Genomic DNA, 17,321 nt, shown 5'->3' on the forward strand with positions numbered 1-17,321 from the left:
ACCAGTGCAACAAATAAAGGGGACTTTCAGTCATGAAGTATAAAATACTTCATGCTGAAAATTCCTTTATTTGTCTGCAGCGTGCGCCACACTTCAGGCTGCCCGCAGTAGAACGCTATTTTTTTTAATGGAGGTGACGTTTACACCTCTTAGCCAATAGCTGTGCGCCCCAGCTGGCATTATGCCGAATAGTTAGCACGCTATTGCCTAAGATCACCTTAGTGATAAACTAGCGTTCTGCCATGGGCGGACTGAGGCACTCAATGCGGCGAACGCTGCAGACAAATAAAGGAACTTTCAGCATGAAGTATTTTATACTTCATGACTGAAAGTCCCCTTTATTTGTTGCACTGGTAAATTCAAGCATTTCACAAACACTAGAACTTACTATCACTTTAAAGGGACAGTTTTCCCTAAATTTTACTCCCTTTTAATACGTTCCCAATGATTCATTTTACCTGCCGGAGTGTATTAATTGTTTACAAATAGATCCTTTGCCTTTACATCGACATTTGAAATAGCTGATTTTGCACAGCTATTAGAGAATAGGTGGAAACGTCACCTCGTAGGAAAAAAAAAAAAGCAAAAAAAAAAAAAAAGTTTTGTGGTGGGTAGCCGGAGGGGGTTATTTTAGTAAAAAGAGCAACAAAATAAAAAGGTACAGTTTACCGCATATTCAACTGAAAATCATGAATGAAGGACCATTTAATTTACTCAGATACTGTACAGGCTAGTGTTTCAAAAACACTAAACTTTACCATCACTTTAAGTATAGGCTATTGACAAGCTATGTAAACAAAGGCAGCAGAAGAAATTACACTCCCGGTACACTGTACATTTATTTTTGAGTAAGCTAGACAGTATGATTTAAGGTGGTGAATGAGGAAATATTCAACCTATTTGTAAGTACATTTTAATTAAATTATAAAATCGAATAAGCTAGGGTTTGATAAATCAAAGCTGCATGCATTTCTAGAAATCAAGGAGTGAAATCCCTGCTATAAGTGTGTTACATTTTGGGCTGACGCTTCAATTTTGAAAACATTTTTTAACCCTAAAATAAGGTTTTACTAACCTGGTGTTTCTGTGGAATTGGACAAAGGAGCAGAGGCTTCAGCTATTGCAGCTAATGTAGCTAAAACTGAAGTAGATGAATTTCCAAACTGCACAGCAGATGATACCCCATTGTCATCTATAAACAAAGTTAAGCGTTAGATTTGAGATTTACAAACATAAAAAAAATGTTTCTTCTTAACTGATAATGTATTAAAAAAAAAAAAAAAAAAAGAAAAAACATAATTTATGCTTACCTGATAAATTCCTTTCTCCTGTAGTGTAGTCAGTCCACGGGTCATCCATTACTTATGGGATACCAATACCAAAGCTAAAAGTACACGGATGACGGGAGGGACAGGCAGGCTCTTTACACGGAAGGAACCACTGCCTGAAGAACCTTTCTCCCAAAAATAGCCTCCGAAGAAGCAAAAGTGTCAAATTTGTAAAATTTGGAAAAAGTGTGAAGTGAAGACCAAGTCGCAGCCTTGCAAATCTGTTCAACAGAGGCCTCATTCTTAAAGGCCCAAGTGGAAGCCACAGCTCTGGTAGAATGAGCTGTAATTCTTTCAGGAGGCTGCTGTCCAGCAGTCTCATAGGCTAAACGTATTATGCTACGAAGCCAAAAGGAGAGAGAGGTGGCCGAAGCCTTCTGACCTCTCCTCTGTCCAGAATACACGACAAACAGGGAAGAAGTTTGTCGAAAATCTTTAGTTGTCTGTAAATAAAATTTCAGGGCACGGACAACGTCCAGATTGTGCAGAAGACGTTCCTTCTTTGAAGAAGGGTTGGGGCACAATGACTGAACAACAATCTCTTGATTGATATTCCTGTTGGTAACTACCTTAGGTAAAAACCCAGGTTTAGTACGCAGGACTACCTTGTCTGAATGGAAAATCAGATAAGGAGAATCACAATGTAAGGCAGATAACTCAGAGACTCTTCGAGCCGAGGAAATAGCCATTAAAAACAGAACTTTCCAAGATAACAGTTTGATATCAATGGAATGAAGGGGTTCAAACGGAACACCCTGTAAAACGTTAAGAACTAAGTTTAAACTCCATGGTGGAGCAACCGTTTTAAACACAGGCTTAATCCTGGCCAAAGCCTGACAAAAAGCCTGAACGTCTGGAACTTCTGACAGACGTCTGTGTAGAAGGATGGACAAAGCTGAGATTTGTCCCTTTAACGAACTAGCGGATAAACCCTTTTCTAAACCTTCTTGTAGAAAGGATAATATCCTAGGAATCCTAACCTTACTCCATGAGTAACTTTTGGATTCGCACCAATGCAAGTATTTGCGCCATATTTTATGGTAAATTTTCCTGGTAACAGGCTTCCTAGCCTGTATCAAGGTATCAATCACTGACTCCGAAAATCCACGCTTTGATAGAATCAAGCGTTCAATCTCCATGCAGTCAGCCTCAGAGAAATTAGATTTGGATGTTTGAAGGGACCCTGCACCAGAAGGTCCTGTCTCAGAGGTAGAGACCATGGTGGACAGGACGACATGTCCACTAGGTCTGAATACCAGGTCCTGCGTGGCCACGCAGGCGCTATTAGAATCACCGACGCTCTCTCCTGTTTGATCCTGGCAATCAATCGAGGAAGCATCGGGAAGGGTGGAAACACATAAGCCATGTTGAAGGCCCAAGGTGCTGTCAGAGCATCTATCAGAACCGCTCCCGGGTCTCTGGACCTGGATCCGTAATAAGGAAGTTTGGCGTGTGACTCTGCCCAGTGCATTATCTTTGATACTTCCATCATTGCTAGGGAACTCCTTGTCCCTCCCTGATGTTTGATGTAAGCCACAGTTGTGATGTTGTCCGACTGAAACCTGATGAACCTCAGAGTTGCTAACTGAGGCCAAGCCAGAAGGGCATTGAAAACTGCTCTTAATTCCAGAATATTTATGGGAAGGAGACTCTCCTCATGAGTCCAAGATCCCTGAGTCTTCAGGGAATTCCAGACAGCGCCCCAACCTATCAGGCTGGCGTCTGTTGTTACAATTGTCCAATCTGGCCTGCTGAAAGGCATCCCCTTGGAAAGATGTGGCCGAGAGAGCCACCATAGAAGAGAGTTTCTGGTCTCCAGATTCAGCATAGGGGACAAATCTGAGTAGTCCCCATTCCACTGACTTAGCATGCACAATTGCAGTGGTCTGAGATGTAGGCGTGCAAAGGGAACTATGTCCATTGCCGCTACCATTAAGCCGATTACCTCCATGCATTGAGCCACTGACGGGCGTGGAATGGAATGAAGGACCCGGCAAGCATTTAGAAGTTTTGTTAACCTGACCTCTGTCAGATAGATCTTCATTTCTACAGAATCTATAAGAGTCCCCAAGAAGGGAACTCTTGTGAGTGGCAATAGAGAACTCTTTTCCTCGTTCACTTTCCACCCATGTGACCTTAGAAATGCCAGTACTAACTCTGTATGAGACTTGGCAGTTTGGAAACTTGACGCTTGTATCAGAATGTCGTCTAGGTACGGAGCTACCGATATTCCTCGCGGTCTTAGTACCGCCAGAAGAGACCCCAGAACCTTTGTGAAGATTCTTGGAGCAGTAGCTAACCCGAAGGGAAGAGCTACAAACTGGTAGTGCCTGTCTAGAAAGGCAAACCTTAGGTACCGGTAATGGTCTTTGTGAATCGGTATGTGAAGGTAGGCATCCTTTAAATCCACTGTGGTCATGTACTGACCCTTTTGGATCATGGGTAAGATTGTCCGAATAGTTTCCATTTTGAACGATGGAACTCTTAGGAATTTGTTTAGGATCTTTAAATCCAAGATTGGTCTGAAGGTTCCTTCTTTCTTGGGAACCACAAACAGATTTGAGTAAAACCCCTGCCCGTGTTCCGACCGCGGAACCGGGTGGATCACTCCCATTAGTAAAAGGTCTTGTACACAGCGTAGAAACGCCTCTTTCTTTATCTGGTTTGTTGACAACCTTGAAAGATGAAATCTCCCTTTTGGAGGAGAAGCTTTGAAGTCCAGAAGATATCCCTGAGATATGATCTCTAACGCCCAGGGATCCTGGACATCTCTTGCCCAAGCCTGGGCGAAGAGAGAAAGTCTGCCCCCTACTAGATCCGTTTCCGGATTGGGGGCCCTCACTTCATGCTGTCTTAGGGGCAGAAGCAGGTTTTCTGGCCTGCTTGCCCTTGTTCCAGGTCTGGTTAGGTTTCCAGCCCTGTCTGTAACGAGCAACAGTTCCTTCCTGTTTTGGAGCGGAGGAAGATGATGCTGCTCCTGCCTTGAAGTTACGAAAGGCACGAAAATTAGACTGTCTAGCCCTTGGTTTGGCTCTGTCTTGAGGCAGGGCATGGCCCTTACCTCCAGTAATGTCAGCGATAATTTCTTTCAAACCGGGCCCGAATAATGTCTGCCCTTTGAAAGGTATGTTAAGCAATTTAGATTTAGAAGTCACATCGGCTGACCAGGATTTTAGCCACAGCGCTCTGCGCGCCTGAATGGCGAATCCGGAATTCTTAGCCGTAAGTTTAGTTAGATGTACTACGGCATCAGAAATAAATGAATTAGCTAGCTTAAGGGTTTTAAGCTTGTTTGTAATCTCATCCAATGGAGCTGATTCAAGGGTCTCTTCCAGAGACTCAAACCAGAATGCGGCCGCCGCCGTGACCGGCGCAATGCATGCAAGGGGTTGCAATATAAAACCTTGTTGAACAAACATTTTCTTAAGGTAACCCTCTAACTTTTTATCCATAGGATCTGAAAAAGCACAGCTATCCTCCACCGGGATAGTGGTACGCTTAGCTAAAGTAGAAACTGCTCCCTCCACCTTACGGACCGTCTGCCATAAGTCCCGTGTGGTGGCGTCTATTGGAAACATTTTTCTGAATATAGGAGGGGGTGAGAAAGGCACACCGGGTCTATCCCACTCCTTGTTAACAATTTCAGTAAGTCTTTTAGGTATAGGAAAAACGTCAGTACACGTTGGTACTGCAAAATATTTATCCAACCTACATATTTTCTCTGGGATTGCAACCGTGTTACAATCATTCAGAGCCGCCAACACCTCCCCTAGTAACACACGGAGGTTCTCAAGCTTAAATTTGATATTTGAAATGTCTGAATCCAGTTTATTTGGATCAGACCCGTCACCCACAGAATGAAGCTCTCCGTCTTCATGTTCTGCAAATTGTGACGCAGTATCTGACATGGCCCTAGTATTATCAGCGCACTCTGTTCTCACCCCAGAGTGGTCTCGTTTACCCCTGAGTTCTGGCAATTTAGATAAAACCTCAGTCATAACATTAGCCATGTCTTGCAAAGTGATTTGTAATGGCCGCCCTGATGTACTTGGCGTTACAATATCACGCACCTCCTGAGCGGGAGATGCAGGTACTGACACGTGAGGTAAGTTAGTTGGCATAACTTCCCCCTCGTTGTCTGGTGAATTTTTTTTAACATGTACAGACTGACTTTTATTTAAAGTAGCATCAATGCAATTAGTACATAAATTTCTATTGGGCTCCACATTGGCCTTTGAACATATTGCACAAAGCGATTCCTCTGTGTCAGACATGTTTAACAAACTAGCAATTAGCCTAGCAAGCTTGGAAAATACTTTTCAAATAAATTTACAAGCAATATAAAAAACGTTACTGTGCCTTTAAGAAGCACACAAAAAACTGTCACAGTTGAAATAACAATGAACCGGATTAGTTATAGAAACCAAATTTTCACAGTAAATGCATTAAGTTAGCAAAGGATTGCACCCATTAGCAAATGGATTATTAACCCCTTAATACCAAAAAAACGGATAATAAATTATATAACGTTTTTATCACAGTCAAAGCACAGTCTCACAGGTCTGCTGTGAGTGATTACCTCCCTCAAACTAGCTTTGGAGACCCCTGAGCTCTGTAGAGACGTCCTGGATCATGCAGAGAGAATAAGGAAGGCTGTGACTGAATTTTTGATGCGTAGTAAAAGCGCCAAAATAGGCCCCTCCCACTCATAATACAACAGTGGTGAAGCTCAGTAAACTGATTTTATTCAAAATAAACGAAAGCCAAGTGGAAAATAATGCCCATAAAATTTTTCACCAAGTACCTCAGAGAAAAAAACGATTAACCTGCCAGTAAACGTTTTAATATGAATATATGAAATGATATTAAAAGCCTGTTGCCAGTCGCTCTCACTGCAGAAAGGCTATAAGTTATATGTATACAGTATTTTCTTAGTGAAGTGCCATTCCCCAGAAATACCTCAGTGCCAACATACATACATAACAGCCTGATACCAGTTGCTACTACTGCATTTAAGGCTGTACTTACATTATATCGGTATTAGCAGTATTTTCTCAGTCAATTCCATTTCTTAGAAAATAATATACTGCAACATACCTCTTTGCAGGTGAACCCTGCCCGCTGCCCCCTGTTCTGAAGTTACCTCACTCCTCAGAATGGCCGAGAACAGCAAATGGATCTTAGTTACGTCCGCTAAGATCATATACAACTCAGGTAGATTCTTCTTCTAAAACTGCCTGAGAAAAAACAACACACTCCGGTGCCGTTTAAAACAACAAACTTTTGATTGAAGAAATAAAAACTAAATTTAATAACCACACTCCTCTCACACATCCTATCTATTAGTTAGGTGCAAGAGAATGACTGGGTATGACGAAGAGGGGAGGAGCTATATAGCAGCTCTGCTTGGGTGATCCTCTTGCACTTCCTGTTAGGGAGGAGTTATAATCCCATAAGTAATGGATGACCCGTGGACTGACTACACTTAACAGGAGAAAAAGGGATTAGCTTGTTGAACACACTTGTGCACTTGAAAAATGTATTGCATTTCGTGGCAATCTGCAATAGCACTATTAACCAAGGAGAACACCATTCTCTAACAGATTTCCATTTCAAGTTTCAGCTCACTGTGTGCATGTCTGCACAAGAAAGAAGAGGTTTCCACTAAATGTTTGCCCATGTTTTGTCCCTCGTGAGTTTATTGATTTTTTTTTCTGCTAATCCAATAGCTGTATATTTGGATCCCTGTAAATGGGCTAAAACATATCTAATGTCACACACCCAGATGAAATGCATTTCTAGCTCTGACAAGGACACAGCAGTGTTCAAATGTCCAGATTAGACATAGTTAAAGGTAAAACAAAATTTACCTGATAAATTATTTTCTTTCGGAATGGAATGATGATGGTCCACAGCCCTCCATAACATATGGGATATTTATCGCGCCATTAGGAGGAGGTCAATAACCCCCTACAAGAGCTTAAAATCCCTCCTACCTAGAATCAGTTCAGTGTATAGCCGAGCAGATAATAGGAAACATATAGGTAGGAAAGGGTGGTACAATTTTTCTGCCAGTTCCTATTTAGCCAACACTGCGGCTTGAACGACATTCCTGACAAAAACTGCTTGTGAAGAAGCAAACGCATTAAAGTGATACAATTTGGAAAAAGTATTCAGAGAAGACCATGTTGCAGCATTGCAAATCTGCTCAAAAATGCATCATTTTTAAAAGCCCATGAAGTTGCAACTGCTCTTGTAGAGTGAGCTGTGATACGCTTAGGAGGTGACCTTCCCACCACCAAGTAAGCCTAGTGAATCACTTGTTTAAGCCAAGAAGCCAACACTACCTTAGTAGCCTTCTGCCCCTTATGAGTCCCAGAATAGAGAACAAATAAACTAGAAGATAGAAATTCAAAGCTCTTAGAGATAGCAGGATCTGGAAGAAACAACAATTTCTGAAGAAACTACCTTAGGAATAAAATCATAAGTAGTAGGAACTACAGCCTTGTCCATGTGAATAATTAGAAATGGAGAATCACAGGCTGGCAACTAAGAAGAACTTCTCCTATCTGAGGAGATTGCCAACAAGAAAAGTACTTTCCAAGATAATAGCTTTATATCAATGGAATGCATCGGTAAAAAAAAAGAAAGAAAAGGAGGACCTTGTAATACGGAAATAACTAAATTCAAATTCCATGGAGGAGAAAAAGGTCAGACAACTGGCCTAATTCTAACTAGCGTCTGGACAAAAGTCTGATCAGGAAGTTTAGCTAACTTCCTATGAAAAAGAACAGATAAGGCAGAAATTTGATCTTTTAGGGAGCTAGCAGACAAACTCTTGTCAAGGACATCATGTAAAAACAGAAGAATTCTAGGAATCCTAAAGGAATACCAAGAAAACCCTCTGGATGAACACCTCTCAAAATATACCTTCAAAATCTTTTGATAAATCTTTTGTGTCACAGGCTTTCTGTCCTGAATCCAAGTTTCAATGAGCAATTCTGAGAAACCTCTATGTCTCAAAACTAGGTGTTCAACCTCCACGCCATTAAACTTAGAGATTTAAGATCCTGATCCTGGAAAAGAGGCCCTTGAGACAACAGGTCTTGTCTCAGTGGAAGAACCTATGGAGGAAATGAGGACATCTGCACTAGATCTGCATACCATGTTCTGTGGGGCCAGGCTAGAGCAATCAATATTACTGAAGCCGACTACTATTTGATCCGAGCAATGATTCTTGGAAGAAAAACAAACAAATGGAGGAAACAGGTATGCTAGATGAAATTCCCATGGACATAGCAAGGCATCTGTCATGTGAGCTTTTGGATCTCTTGATCTTGCACAATGCCTTGGAAGTTTGATTTAAGTGAGAGGCCATCAGATCCATGTCTGGGAAACCCCATTTGATCAAGAAGTAATCCAAAATGTTCTGATGGAGAGACCACTTTCCTGGATGGACCGATTGACGGCTGAGATATTATCCTGATAAGGGACACTTGAGATTCCCTGAGCTCTGATCACCACAAATAATCAAGATGTAAGTAGCTGTATTCAGACCAAATAGAAAGACGACAACTAATAGTGTATGTCTAGGAAAGCAAACCGTAGTAATCAATGGTAATTCTTGTGGATAGAGATGTCCATGTATGCATCCTTGAGGTCTGTGAATTAGCACTGTTAGATCAAGGGTAAAAATGTGTGAATTGTTTCCATTTGAGACCAAGTACCCTTAGGATTTTGTTCTGGGCACTTAAGTCTAAAATAGACTGAAAATCCCTTATTCTTTGGAATAAAGACCCTGGTTCAGTTCTGAGAGAAGTTCAGGGACAACCATTACCATATCCTCCATATCCTGGACACATTAGATTACGCAGCCACCTTTACAGGAGTTCTTTAAACCCCTTAATGACCGAGGACGTGCAGGGTAGGTCCTCTAAAAAAAGTCACTTAACGACCAAGGACATACCCTGCACGTCCTCGCTGTGGAAAGCAGCTGGAAGCGATCTATATCGAGGCATCCTCCATCCGGTGCAGAGAGAGCCAATCTGTGGCCCTATTTGAACCGGACATCCATGGCTTTCATCGTTGGTGGGTGGGAGCCTGTTTGGGAGGTGGGTGGCGGCCATCGATGGCCCAGGTGATGTGGAGGGGGGCGGGATCGTCGGCGGGGATGTCCGGGGGCGCGCACGGACGCGCGCAGGTGCACGGGGGGGCGGGCACGTGCATGGGGAGGGAGCGGTTGAGAACCGCTACACTACAGAAAATGGGTACAGCTGCCAGTACCCAAGATGGCCCCCAATAAGGCAGAGGGGAGGGTTAGAGAGCTGTTTGGGGGGGATTCTACAAAGCAGCATATGTAAATATGCCAAAAAACAAAAACAAAAAACAAACAAAAAGATACCTTTTATTTTAGTACTGCCAGACTTTCTGCCAGTACTTAAGATAGCGGGGACAATTGTGGGGTGGGGGAGGGAAGGAAGCTGTTTGGGAGGGATCAGGGGGTGTGATGTGTCAGGTGGGAGGCTGATCTCTACACTAAAACATAATTTATGCTTACCTGATAAATTCCTTTCTCCTGTAGTGTAGTCAGTCCACGGGTCATCATTACTTCTGGGATATTAACTCCTCCCCAACAGGAAGTGCAAGAGGATCACCCAAGCAGAGCTGCTATATAGCTCCTCCCCTCTACGTCACACCCAGTCATTCGACCGAGAACCAAACGAGAAAGGAGAAACTATAGGGTGCAGTGGTGACTGGAGTATAATTTAAAAATTTAGACCTGCCATAAAAAACAGGGCGGGCCGTGGACTGACTACACTACAGGAGAAAGGAATTTATCAGGTAAGCATAAATTATGTTTTCTCCTGTTAAGTGTAGTCAGTCCACGGGTCATCATTACTTCTGGGATACCAATACCAAAGCTAAAGTACACGGATGACGGGAGGGACAGGCAGGATCTTTATACGGAAGGAACCACTGCCTGAAGAACCTGTCTCCCAAAAACAGCCTCCGAAGAAGCAAAAGTATCAAATTTGTAAAATTTGGAAAAAGTATGAAGAGAAGACCAAGTTGCAGCCTTGCAAATCTGTTCAACAGAGGCCTCATTCTTAAAGGCCCAAGTGGAAGCCACAGCTCTAGTAGAATGAGCTGTAATTCTTTCAGGAGGCTGCTGTCCAGCAGTCTCATAAGCTAAACGTATTATGCTACGAAGCCAAAAGGAGAGAGAGGTAGCAGAAGCTTTTTGACCTCTCCTCTGTCCAGAATAAACGACAAACAGGGAAGAAGTTTGGCGAAAATCTTTAGTTGCCTGTAAATAAAATTTCAGGGCACGGACTACATCCAGATTGTGTAGAAGTCGTTCCTTCTTTGAAGAAGGGTTAGGACACAATGATGGAACAACAATCTCTTGATTGATATTCCTATTAGTGACTACCTTAGGTAAGAACCCAGGTTTAGTACGCAGAACTACCTTGTCTGAATGAAAAATCAGATAAGGAGAATCACAATGTAAGGCCGATAACTCAGAGACTCTTCGAGCCGAGGAAATAGCCATTAAAAACAGAACTTTCCAAGATAACAATTTAATATCAATGGAATGAAGGGGTTCAAACGGAACACCCTGTAAAACGTTAAGAACTAAATTTAAGCTCCATGGTGGAGCAACCGTTTTAAACACAGGCTTAATCCTGGCCAAAGCCTGACAAAAAGCCTGAACGTCTGGAACTTCTGACAGACGTTTGTGTAAAAGAATGGACAGAGCTGAGATCTGTCCCTTTAAGGAACTAGCAGATAAACCCTTTTCTAAACCTTCTTGTAGAAAAGACAATATCCTAGGAATCCTAACCTTACTCCATGAGTAACTCTTGGATTCGCACCAATGTAAGTATTTACGCCATATTTTATGGTAAATCTTTCTGGTAACAGGTTTCCTAGCCTGTATTAAGGTATCAATTACTGACTCCGAAAATCCACGCTTTGATAAAATCAAGCGTTCAATTTCCAAGCAGTCAGCTTAAGAGAAATTAGATTTTGATGTTTGAAAGGACCCTGAATCAGAAGGTCCTGTCTCAGAGGCAGAGACCAAGGTGGACAGGATGACATGTCCACTAGATCTGCATACCAGGTCCTGCGTGGCCACACAGGCGCTATTAGAATCACCGATGCTCTCTCCTGTTTGATCCTGGCAATCAATCGAGGAAGCATCGGGAAGGGTGGAAACACATAAGCCATCCCGAAGGTCCAAGGTGCTGTCAAAGCATCTACCAGGACCGCTCCCGGGTCCCTGGACCTGGACCCGTAACAAGGAAGCTTGGCGTTCTGGCGAGACGCCATGAGATCTATCTCTGGTTTGCCCCAACGTCGAAGTATTTGGGCAAAGACCTCCGGATGAAGTTCCCACTCCCCCGGATGAAAAGTCTGACGACTTAGGAAATCCGCCTCCCAGTTCTCCACTCCTGGAATGTGGATCGCTGACAGGTGGCAAGAGTGAGACTCTGCCCAGCGAATTATCTTTGATACTTCCATCATCGCTAGGGAGCTTCTTGTCCCTCCTTGATGGTTGATGTAAGCTACAGTCGTGATGTTGTCCGACTGAAACCTGATGAACCCCCGAGTTGTTAACTGAGGCCAAGCCAGAAGGGCATTGAGAACTGCTCTCAATTCCAGAATGTTTATTGGAAGGAGACTCTCCTCCTGAGTCCATGATCCCTGAGCCTTCAGGGAATTCCAGACAGCGCCCCAACCTAGTAGGCTGGCGTCTGTTGTTACAATTGTCCAATCTGGCCTGCTGAATGGCATCCCCCTGGACAGATGTGGCCGAGAAAGCCACCATAGAAGAGAATTTCTGGTCTCTTGATCCAGATTCAGAGTAGGGGACAAATCTGAGTAATCCCCATTCCACTGCCTTAGCATGCACAATTGCAGCGGTCTGAGATGTAGGCGTGCAAAGGGTACTATGTCCATTGCCGCTACCATTAAGCCGATTACCTCCATGCATTGAGCCACTGACGGGTGTTGAATGGAATGAAGGACACGGCAAGCATTTTGAAGCTTTGTTAACCTGTCTTCTGTCAGGTAGATCTTCATTTCTACAGAATCTATAAGAGTCCCCAAGAAGGGAACTCTTGTGATTGGAAAGAGAGAACTCTTCTCTTCGTTCACCTTCCACCCATGCGACCTTAGAAATGCCAGTACTAACTCTGTATGAGACTTGGCAGTTTGAAAGCTTGACGCTTGTATTAGAATGTCGTCTAGGTACGGAGCCACCGAAATTCCTTGCGGTCTTAGTACCGCCAGAAGAGCGCCCAGAACCTTTGTGAAGATTCTTGGAGCCGTAGCCAATCCGAATGGAAGAGCTACAAACTGGTAATGCCTGTCTAGGAAGGCAAACCTTAGATACCGGTAATGATCTTTGTGAATCGGTATGTGAAGGTAAGCGTCCTTTAAATCCACTGTGGTCATGTACTGACCCTTTTGGATCATGAGTAAGATTGTCCGAATAGTTTCCATTTTGAACGATGGAACTCTTAGGAATTTGTTTAGGATCTTTAAATCCAAGATTGGTCTGAAGGTTCCTTCTTTCTTGGGAACCACAAACAGATTTGAGTAAAACCCCTGTCCGTGCTCCGACCGCGGAACCGGGTGGATCACTCCCATTAGTAAAAGATCTTGTACACAGCGTAGAAACGCCTCTTTCTTTATTTGGTTTGTTGACAACCTTGAAAGATGAAATCTCCCTTTTGGGGGAGAGATTTTGAAGTCCAGAAGATATCCCTGAGATATGATCTCTAACGCCCAGGGATCCTGGACATCTCTTGCCCAAGCCTGGGTGAAGAGAGAAAGTCTGCCCCCCACTAGATCCGTTCCCGGATTGGGGGCCCTCAATTCATGCTGTCTTAGGGGCAGCAGCAGGTTTTCTGGCCTGCTTGCCCTTGTTCCAGGACTGGTTAGGTTTCCAGCCTTGTCTGTAGCGAGCAACAGCTCCTTCCTGTTTTGGTGCAGAGGAAGTTGATGCTGCTCCTGCCTTGAAGTTACGAAAGGCACGAAAATTAGACTGTCTAGCCCTAGGTTTGGCTCTGTCTTGAGGCAGGGCATGGCCTTTACCTCCTGTAATGTCAGTGATAATTTCTTTCAAACCGGGCCCGAATAAGGTCTGCCCTTTGAAAGGTATGTTAAGTAATTTAGATTTAGAAGTAACATCAGCTGACCAGGATTTTAGCCACAGTGCTCTACGTGCCTGAATGGCGAATCCGGAATTCTTAGCCGTAAGTTTAGTTAAATGTACTACGGCATCTGAAATAAATGAATTAGCTAGCTTAAGGGTTCTAAGCTTATTTGAAATCTCATCTATAGTTATTGAGTCAAGAGTCTCTTCCAGAGACTCGGACCAAAATGCGGCCACAGCCGTGACAGACGCAATACATGCAAGGGGTTGCAATATAAAACCTTGTTGAACAAACATTTTCTTAAGGTAACCCTCTAATTTTTTATCCATTGGATCTGAAAAGGCACAGCTATCCTCCACCGGGATAGTGGTACGCTTAGCCAGAGTAGAAACCGCTCCCTCCACCTTAGGGACCATCTGCCATAAGTCCCGTGTGGTGGCGTCTATTGGAAACATTTTTCTAAATACAGGAGGGGGGGAAAAGGGTACACCGGGCCTATCCCACTCCTTAGTAATTATCTCTGTAAGCCTCTTAGGTATAGGAAATACGTCAGTACTCGCTGGTACCGCATAGTATCTATCCAGCCTACATAATTTCTCTGGGATTGCAACGGTGTTACAATCATTCAGAGCCGCTAATACCTCCCCTAGCAGTACACGGAGGTTTTCTAGTTTAAACTTAAAATTTGAAATGTCTGAATCCACTCTATTTGGATCAGATCCGTCACCTGCAGATTGAAGCTCTCCGTCCTCATGTTCTGCAAATTGTGACGCAGTATCTGACATGGCCCTATTATCAGCGCACTCTGTTCTCACCCCAGAGTGATCTCGCTTACCTCTAAGTTCTGGTAATTTAGACAAAACTTCAGTCATAACATTAGCCATGTCCTGTAGTGTGATTTGTAATGGCCGCCCTGAAGTACTCGGCGTTACAATATCACGCACCTCCCGAGCGGGAGATGCAGGTACTGACACGTGAGGCAAGTTAGTCGGCATAACTTCCCCCTCGTTGTTTGGTGAATGATGTTCAATTTGTACAGATTGACTTTTATTTAAAGTAGCATCAATGCAATTAGTACATAAATTCCTATTGGGCTCCACCTTGGCTTTTGCACATATAGCACAGAGATATTCCTCTGAGTCAGACATGTTTAACAAACTAGCAATTAAACTAGCAAGCTTGGAAATACTTTTCAACTCAATTTACAAGTAATATGAAAAACGTACTGTGCCTTTAAGAAGCACAGAAAAGAACTGACAGTTGAATAACAATGAACCGGAGAAATTATAAAAACCAAATTTTTCCCGGTAAAGGCATAAATTTAGCAAAGGATTGCCCCCATTAGCAATGGATAACTAACCCTTAATAGCAGAAAAAAATGTACAAAATATAAACGTTTTTTTAACACAGTCAAAGCACAATCTCACAGGTCTGCTGCGAGTGATTACCTCCCTCAAAATAATTTTTGAAGACCCTTGAACTCTGTAGAGACGATCCGGATCATGCAGGGAGAGAAACAGACTTGTGACTGAATTTCTGATGCGTAGCAAAAGCGCCAAAATAGGCCCCTCCCCCTCACACACAACAGTGAGGGAAGTTCAGTGAACTGTCTTAAATTAAAATAAACGACAGCCAAGTGGAAAAACAGTGCCCAAAACAATTTTTCACCCAGTACCTCAGATAATTAAACGATTTAACATGCCAGCAAAACGTTTAAAATCAAATAATATGAAATGTCATTAAAAAGCCTGCTGCTAGTCGTTCCCACTGCAAGTTAGGCTAAAAGTTATATGCATATAGTATTATCCCAGTGAAGTGCCATTCCCCAGAATACTGAAGTGTAAACATATATACATAACAGCCTGATACCAGTTGCTACTACTGCATTTAAGGCTGAACTTACATTATATCGGTATTGGCAGTATTTTCTCAGTCAATTCCATTCCTCAGAAAATAATATACTGCAACATACCTCTTTGCAGGTGAACCTGCCCGCTGTCCCCTGATCTGAAGTTTACCTCACTCCTCAGAATGGCCGAGAACAGCAAAATGAATCTTAGCTACGCCGGCTAAGATCATACAAAAACTCAGGTAGATTCTTCTTCAAATTCTACCTGAGAAGGAACAACACACTCCGGTGCTGTTTTAAAATAACAAACTTTTGATTGAAGATATAAAAACTAAGTATAATCACCACAGTCCTCTCACACATCCTATCTATTAGTTGGGTGCAAGAGAATGACTGGGTGTGACGTAGAGGGGAGGAGCTATATAGCAGCTCTGCTTGGGTGATCCTCTTGCACTTCCTGTTGGGGAGGAGTTAATATCCCAGAAGTAATGATGACCCGTGGACTGACTACACTTAACAGGAGAAAGCAAAAATTAACCCTGCAAGCTCCCTACAAACTACCTAATTAACCCCTTCACTGCTAGCCATAATACGTGTGATGCGCAGCAGCATTTAGCGGCCTTCTAATTACCAAAAAGCAACGCCAAAGTCATATATGTCTGCTATTTCTGAACAAAGGGGATCCCAGAGAAGCATTAACAACCATTTGTGCCATAATTGCACAAGCTGTTTGTAAATAATTTCAGTGAGAAACCTAAAATTGTGAAAAAATTTACGTTTTATTTTAATTTGATCGCATTTGGCGGTGAAATGGTGGCATGAAATATACCAAAATGGGCCTAGATCAATACTTGGGGTTCTCTACTACACTACACTAAAGCTAAAATTAACCCTAGAAGCTCCCTACATGCTCCCTAATTAACCCCTTCACTGTTGGGCATAATACACGTGTGGTGCGCAGTGGCATTTAGCAGCCTTATAATAACCAAAAAGCAAAGCCAAAGCCATATATGTCTGCTATTTATGAACAAAGGGGATTCCAGAGAAGCATTTACAACCATTTATTCGATAATTGCATAAGTTGTTTGTAAATAATTTCAGTGAGAAACCTAAAGTTTGTGAAAAAAATTGTGAAAAAGTGAACAATTTTTTTTATTTGATCGCATTTGGTGGTGAAATGGTGGCATGAAATATACCAATATGGGCCTAGATCAATACTTTGGGATGTCTTCTAAAAAAAAATCGTATACATGTCAATAGATATTCAGGGATTCCTGAAAGATATTAGCGTTCCAATGTAACTAGCGCTAATTTTGAAAAAAAAAGTGGTTTGGAAATAGCAAAGTGCTACTTGCATTTATGGCCCTATAACTTGCAAAAAATACAATTTATGCTTACCTGATAAATGTATTTCTCTTGTGGTGTATCCAGTCCACGGATCATCCATTACTTGTGGGATATTCTCATTCCCAACAGGAAGTTGCAAAAGGACACCCACAGCAGAGCTGCTATATAGCTCCTCCCCTAACTGCCATATCCAGTCATTCGACCGAAAACAAGCCGAGAAAGGAGAAACCATAGGGTGCAGTGGTGACTGTAGTTTAAATTAAAAAATTACCTGCCTTAAAATGACAGGGCGGGCCGTGGACTGGATACACCACAAGAGAAATAAATTTATCAGGTAAGCATAAATTGTGTTTTCTCTTGTAAGGTGTATCCAGTCCGCAGATCATCCATTACGTGTGGGATACCAATACCAAAGCTAAAGTACACGGATGAAGGGAGGGACAAGGCAGGTACTTAAACGGAAGGTATCACTGCCTGTAAAACCTTTCTCCCAAAAATAGCCTCCGAAGAAGCAAAAGTATCAAATTTGTAGAATTTTGAAAAAGTATGAAGCGAAGACCAAGTCGCCGCCTTGCAAATCTGTTCAACAGAAGCCTAATTTTTAAAGGCCCAAGTGGAAGCCACAGCTCTAGT

General features: G+C 42.7%; 1 protein-coding gene across 3 annotated transcripts in view; it reads right to left on the reverse strand.

Annotated features, from left to right (window-relative positions):
• GABPB1 (GA binding protein transcription factor subunit beta 1) overlaps positions 1-17,321 on the reverse strand; it is a 437,479-nt gene that overhangs the window by 188,497 nt on the left and 231,661 nt on the right. For all 3 annotated transcript variants that reach the window (XM_053717436.1, XM_053717435.1, XM_053717437.1), the window contains exon 6: positions 1,076-1,192. In XM_053717436.1, coding sequence (XP_053573411.1) covers positions 1,076-1,192 — 117 coding nt within the window. The remainder of the gene's footprint in view (positions 1-1,075; positions 1,193-17,321) is intronic.

The sequence above is a fragment of the Bombina bombina genome, chromosome 6 (genome assembly GCF_027579735.1).
Source record: "Bombina bombina isolate aBomBom1 chromosome 6, aBomBom1.pri, whole genome shotgun sequence".
Lineage (NCBI taxonomy): Eukaryota > Metazoa > Chordata > Amphibia > Anura > Bombinatoridae > Bombina > Bombina bombina.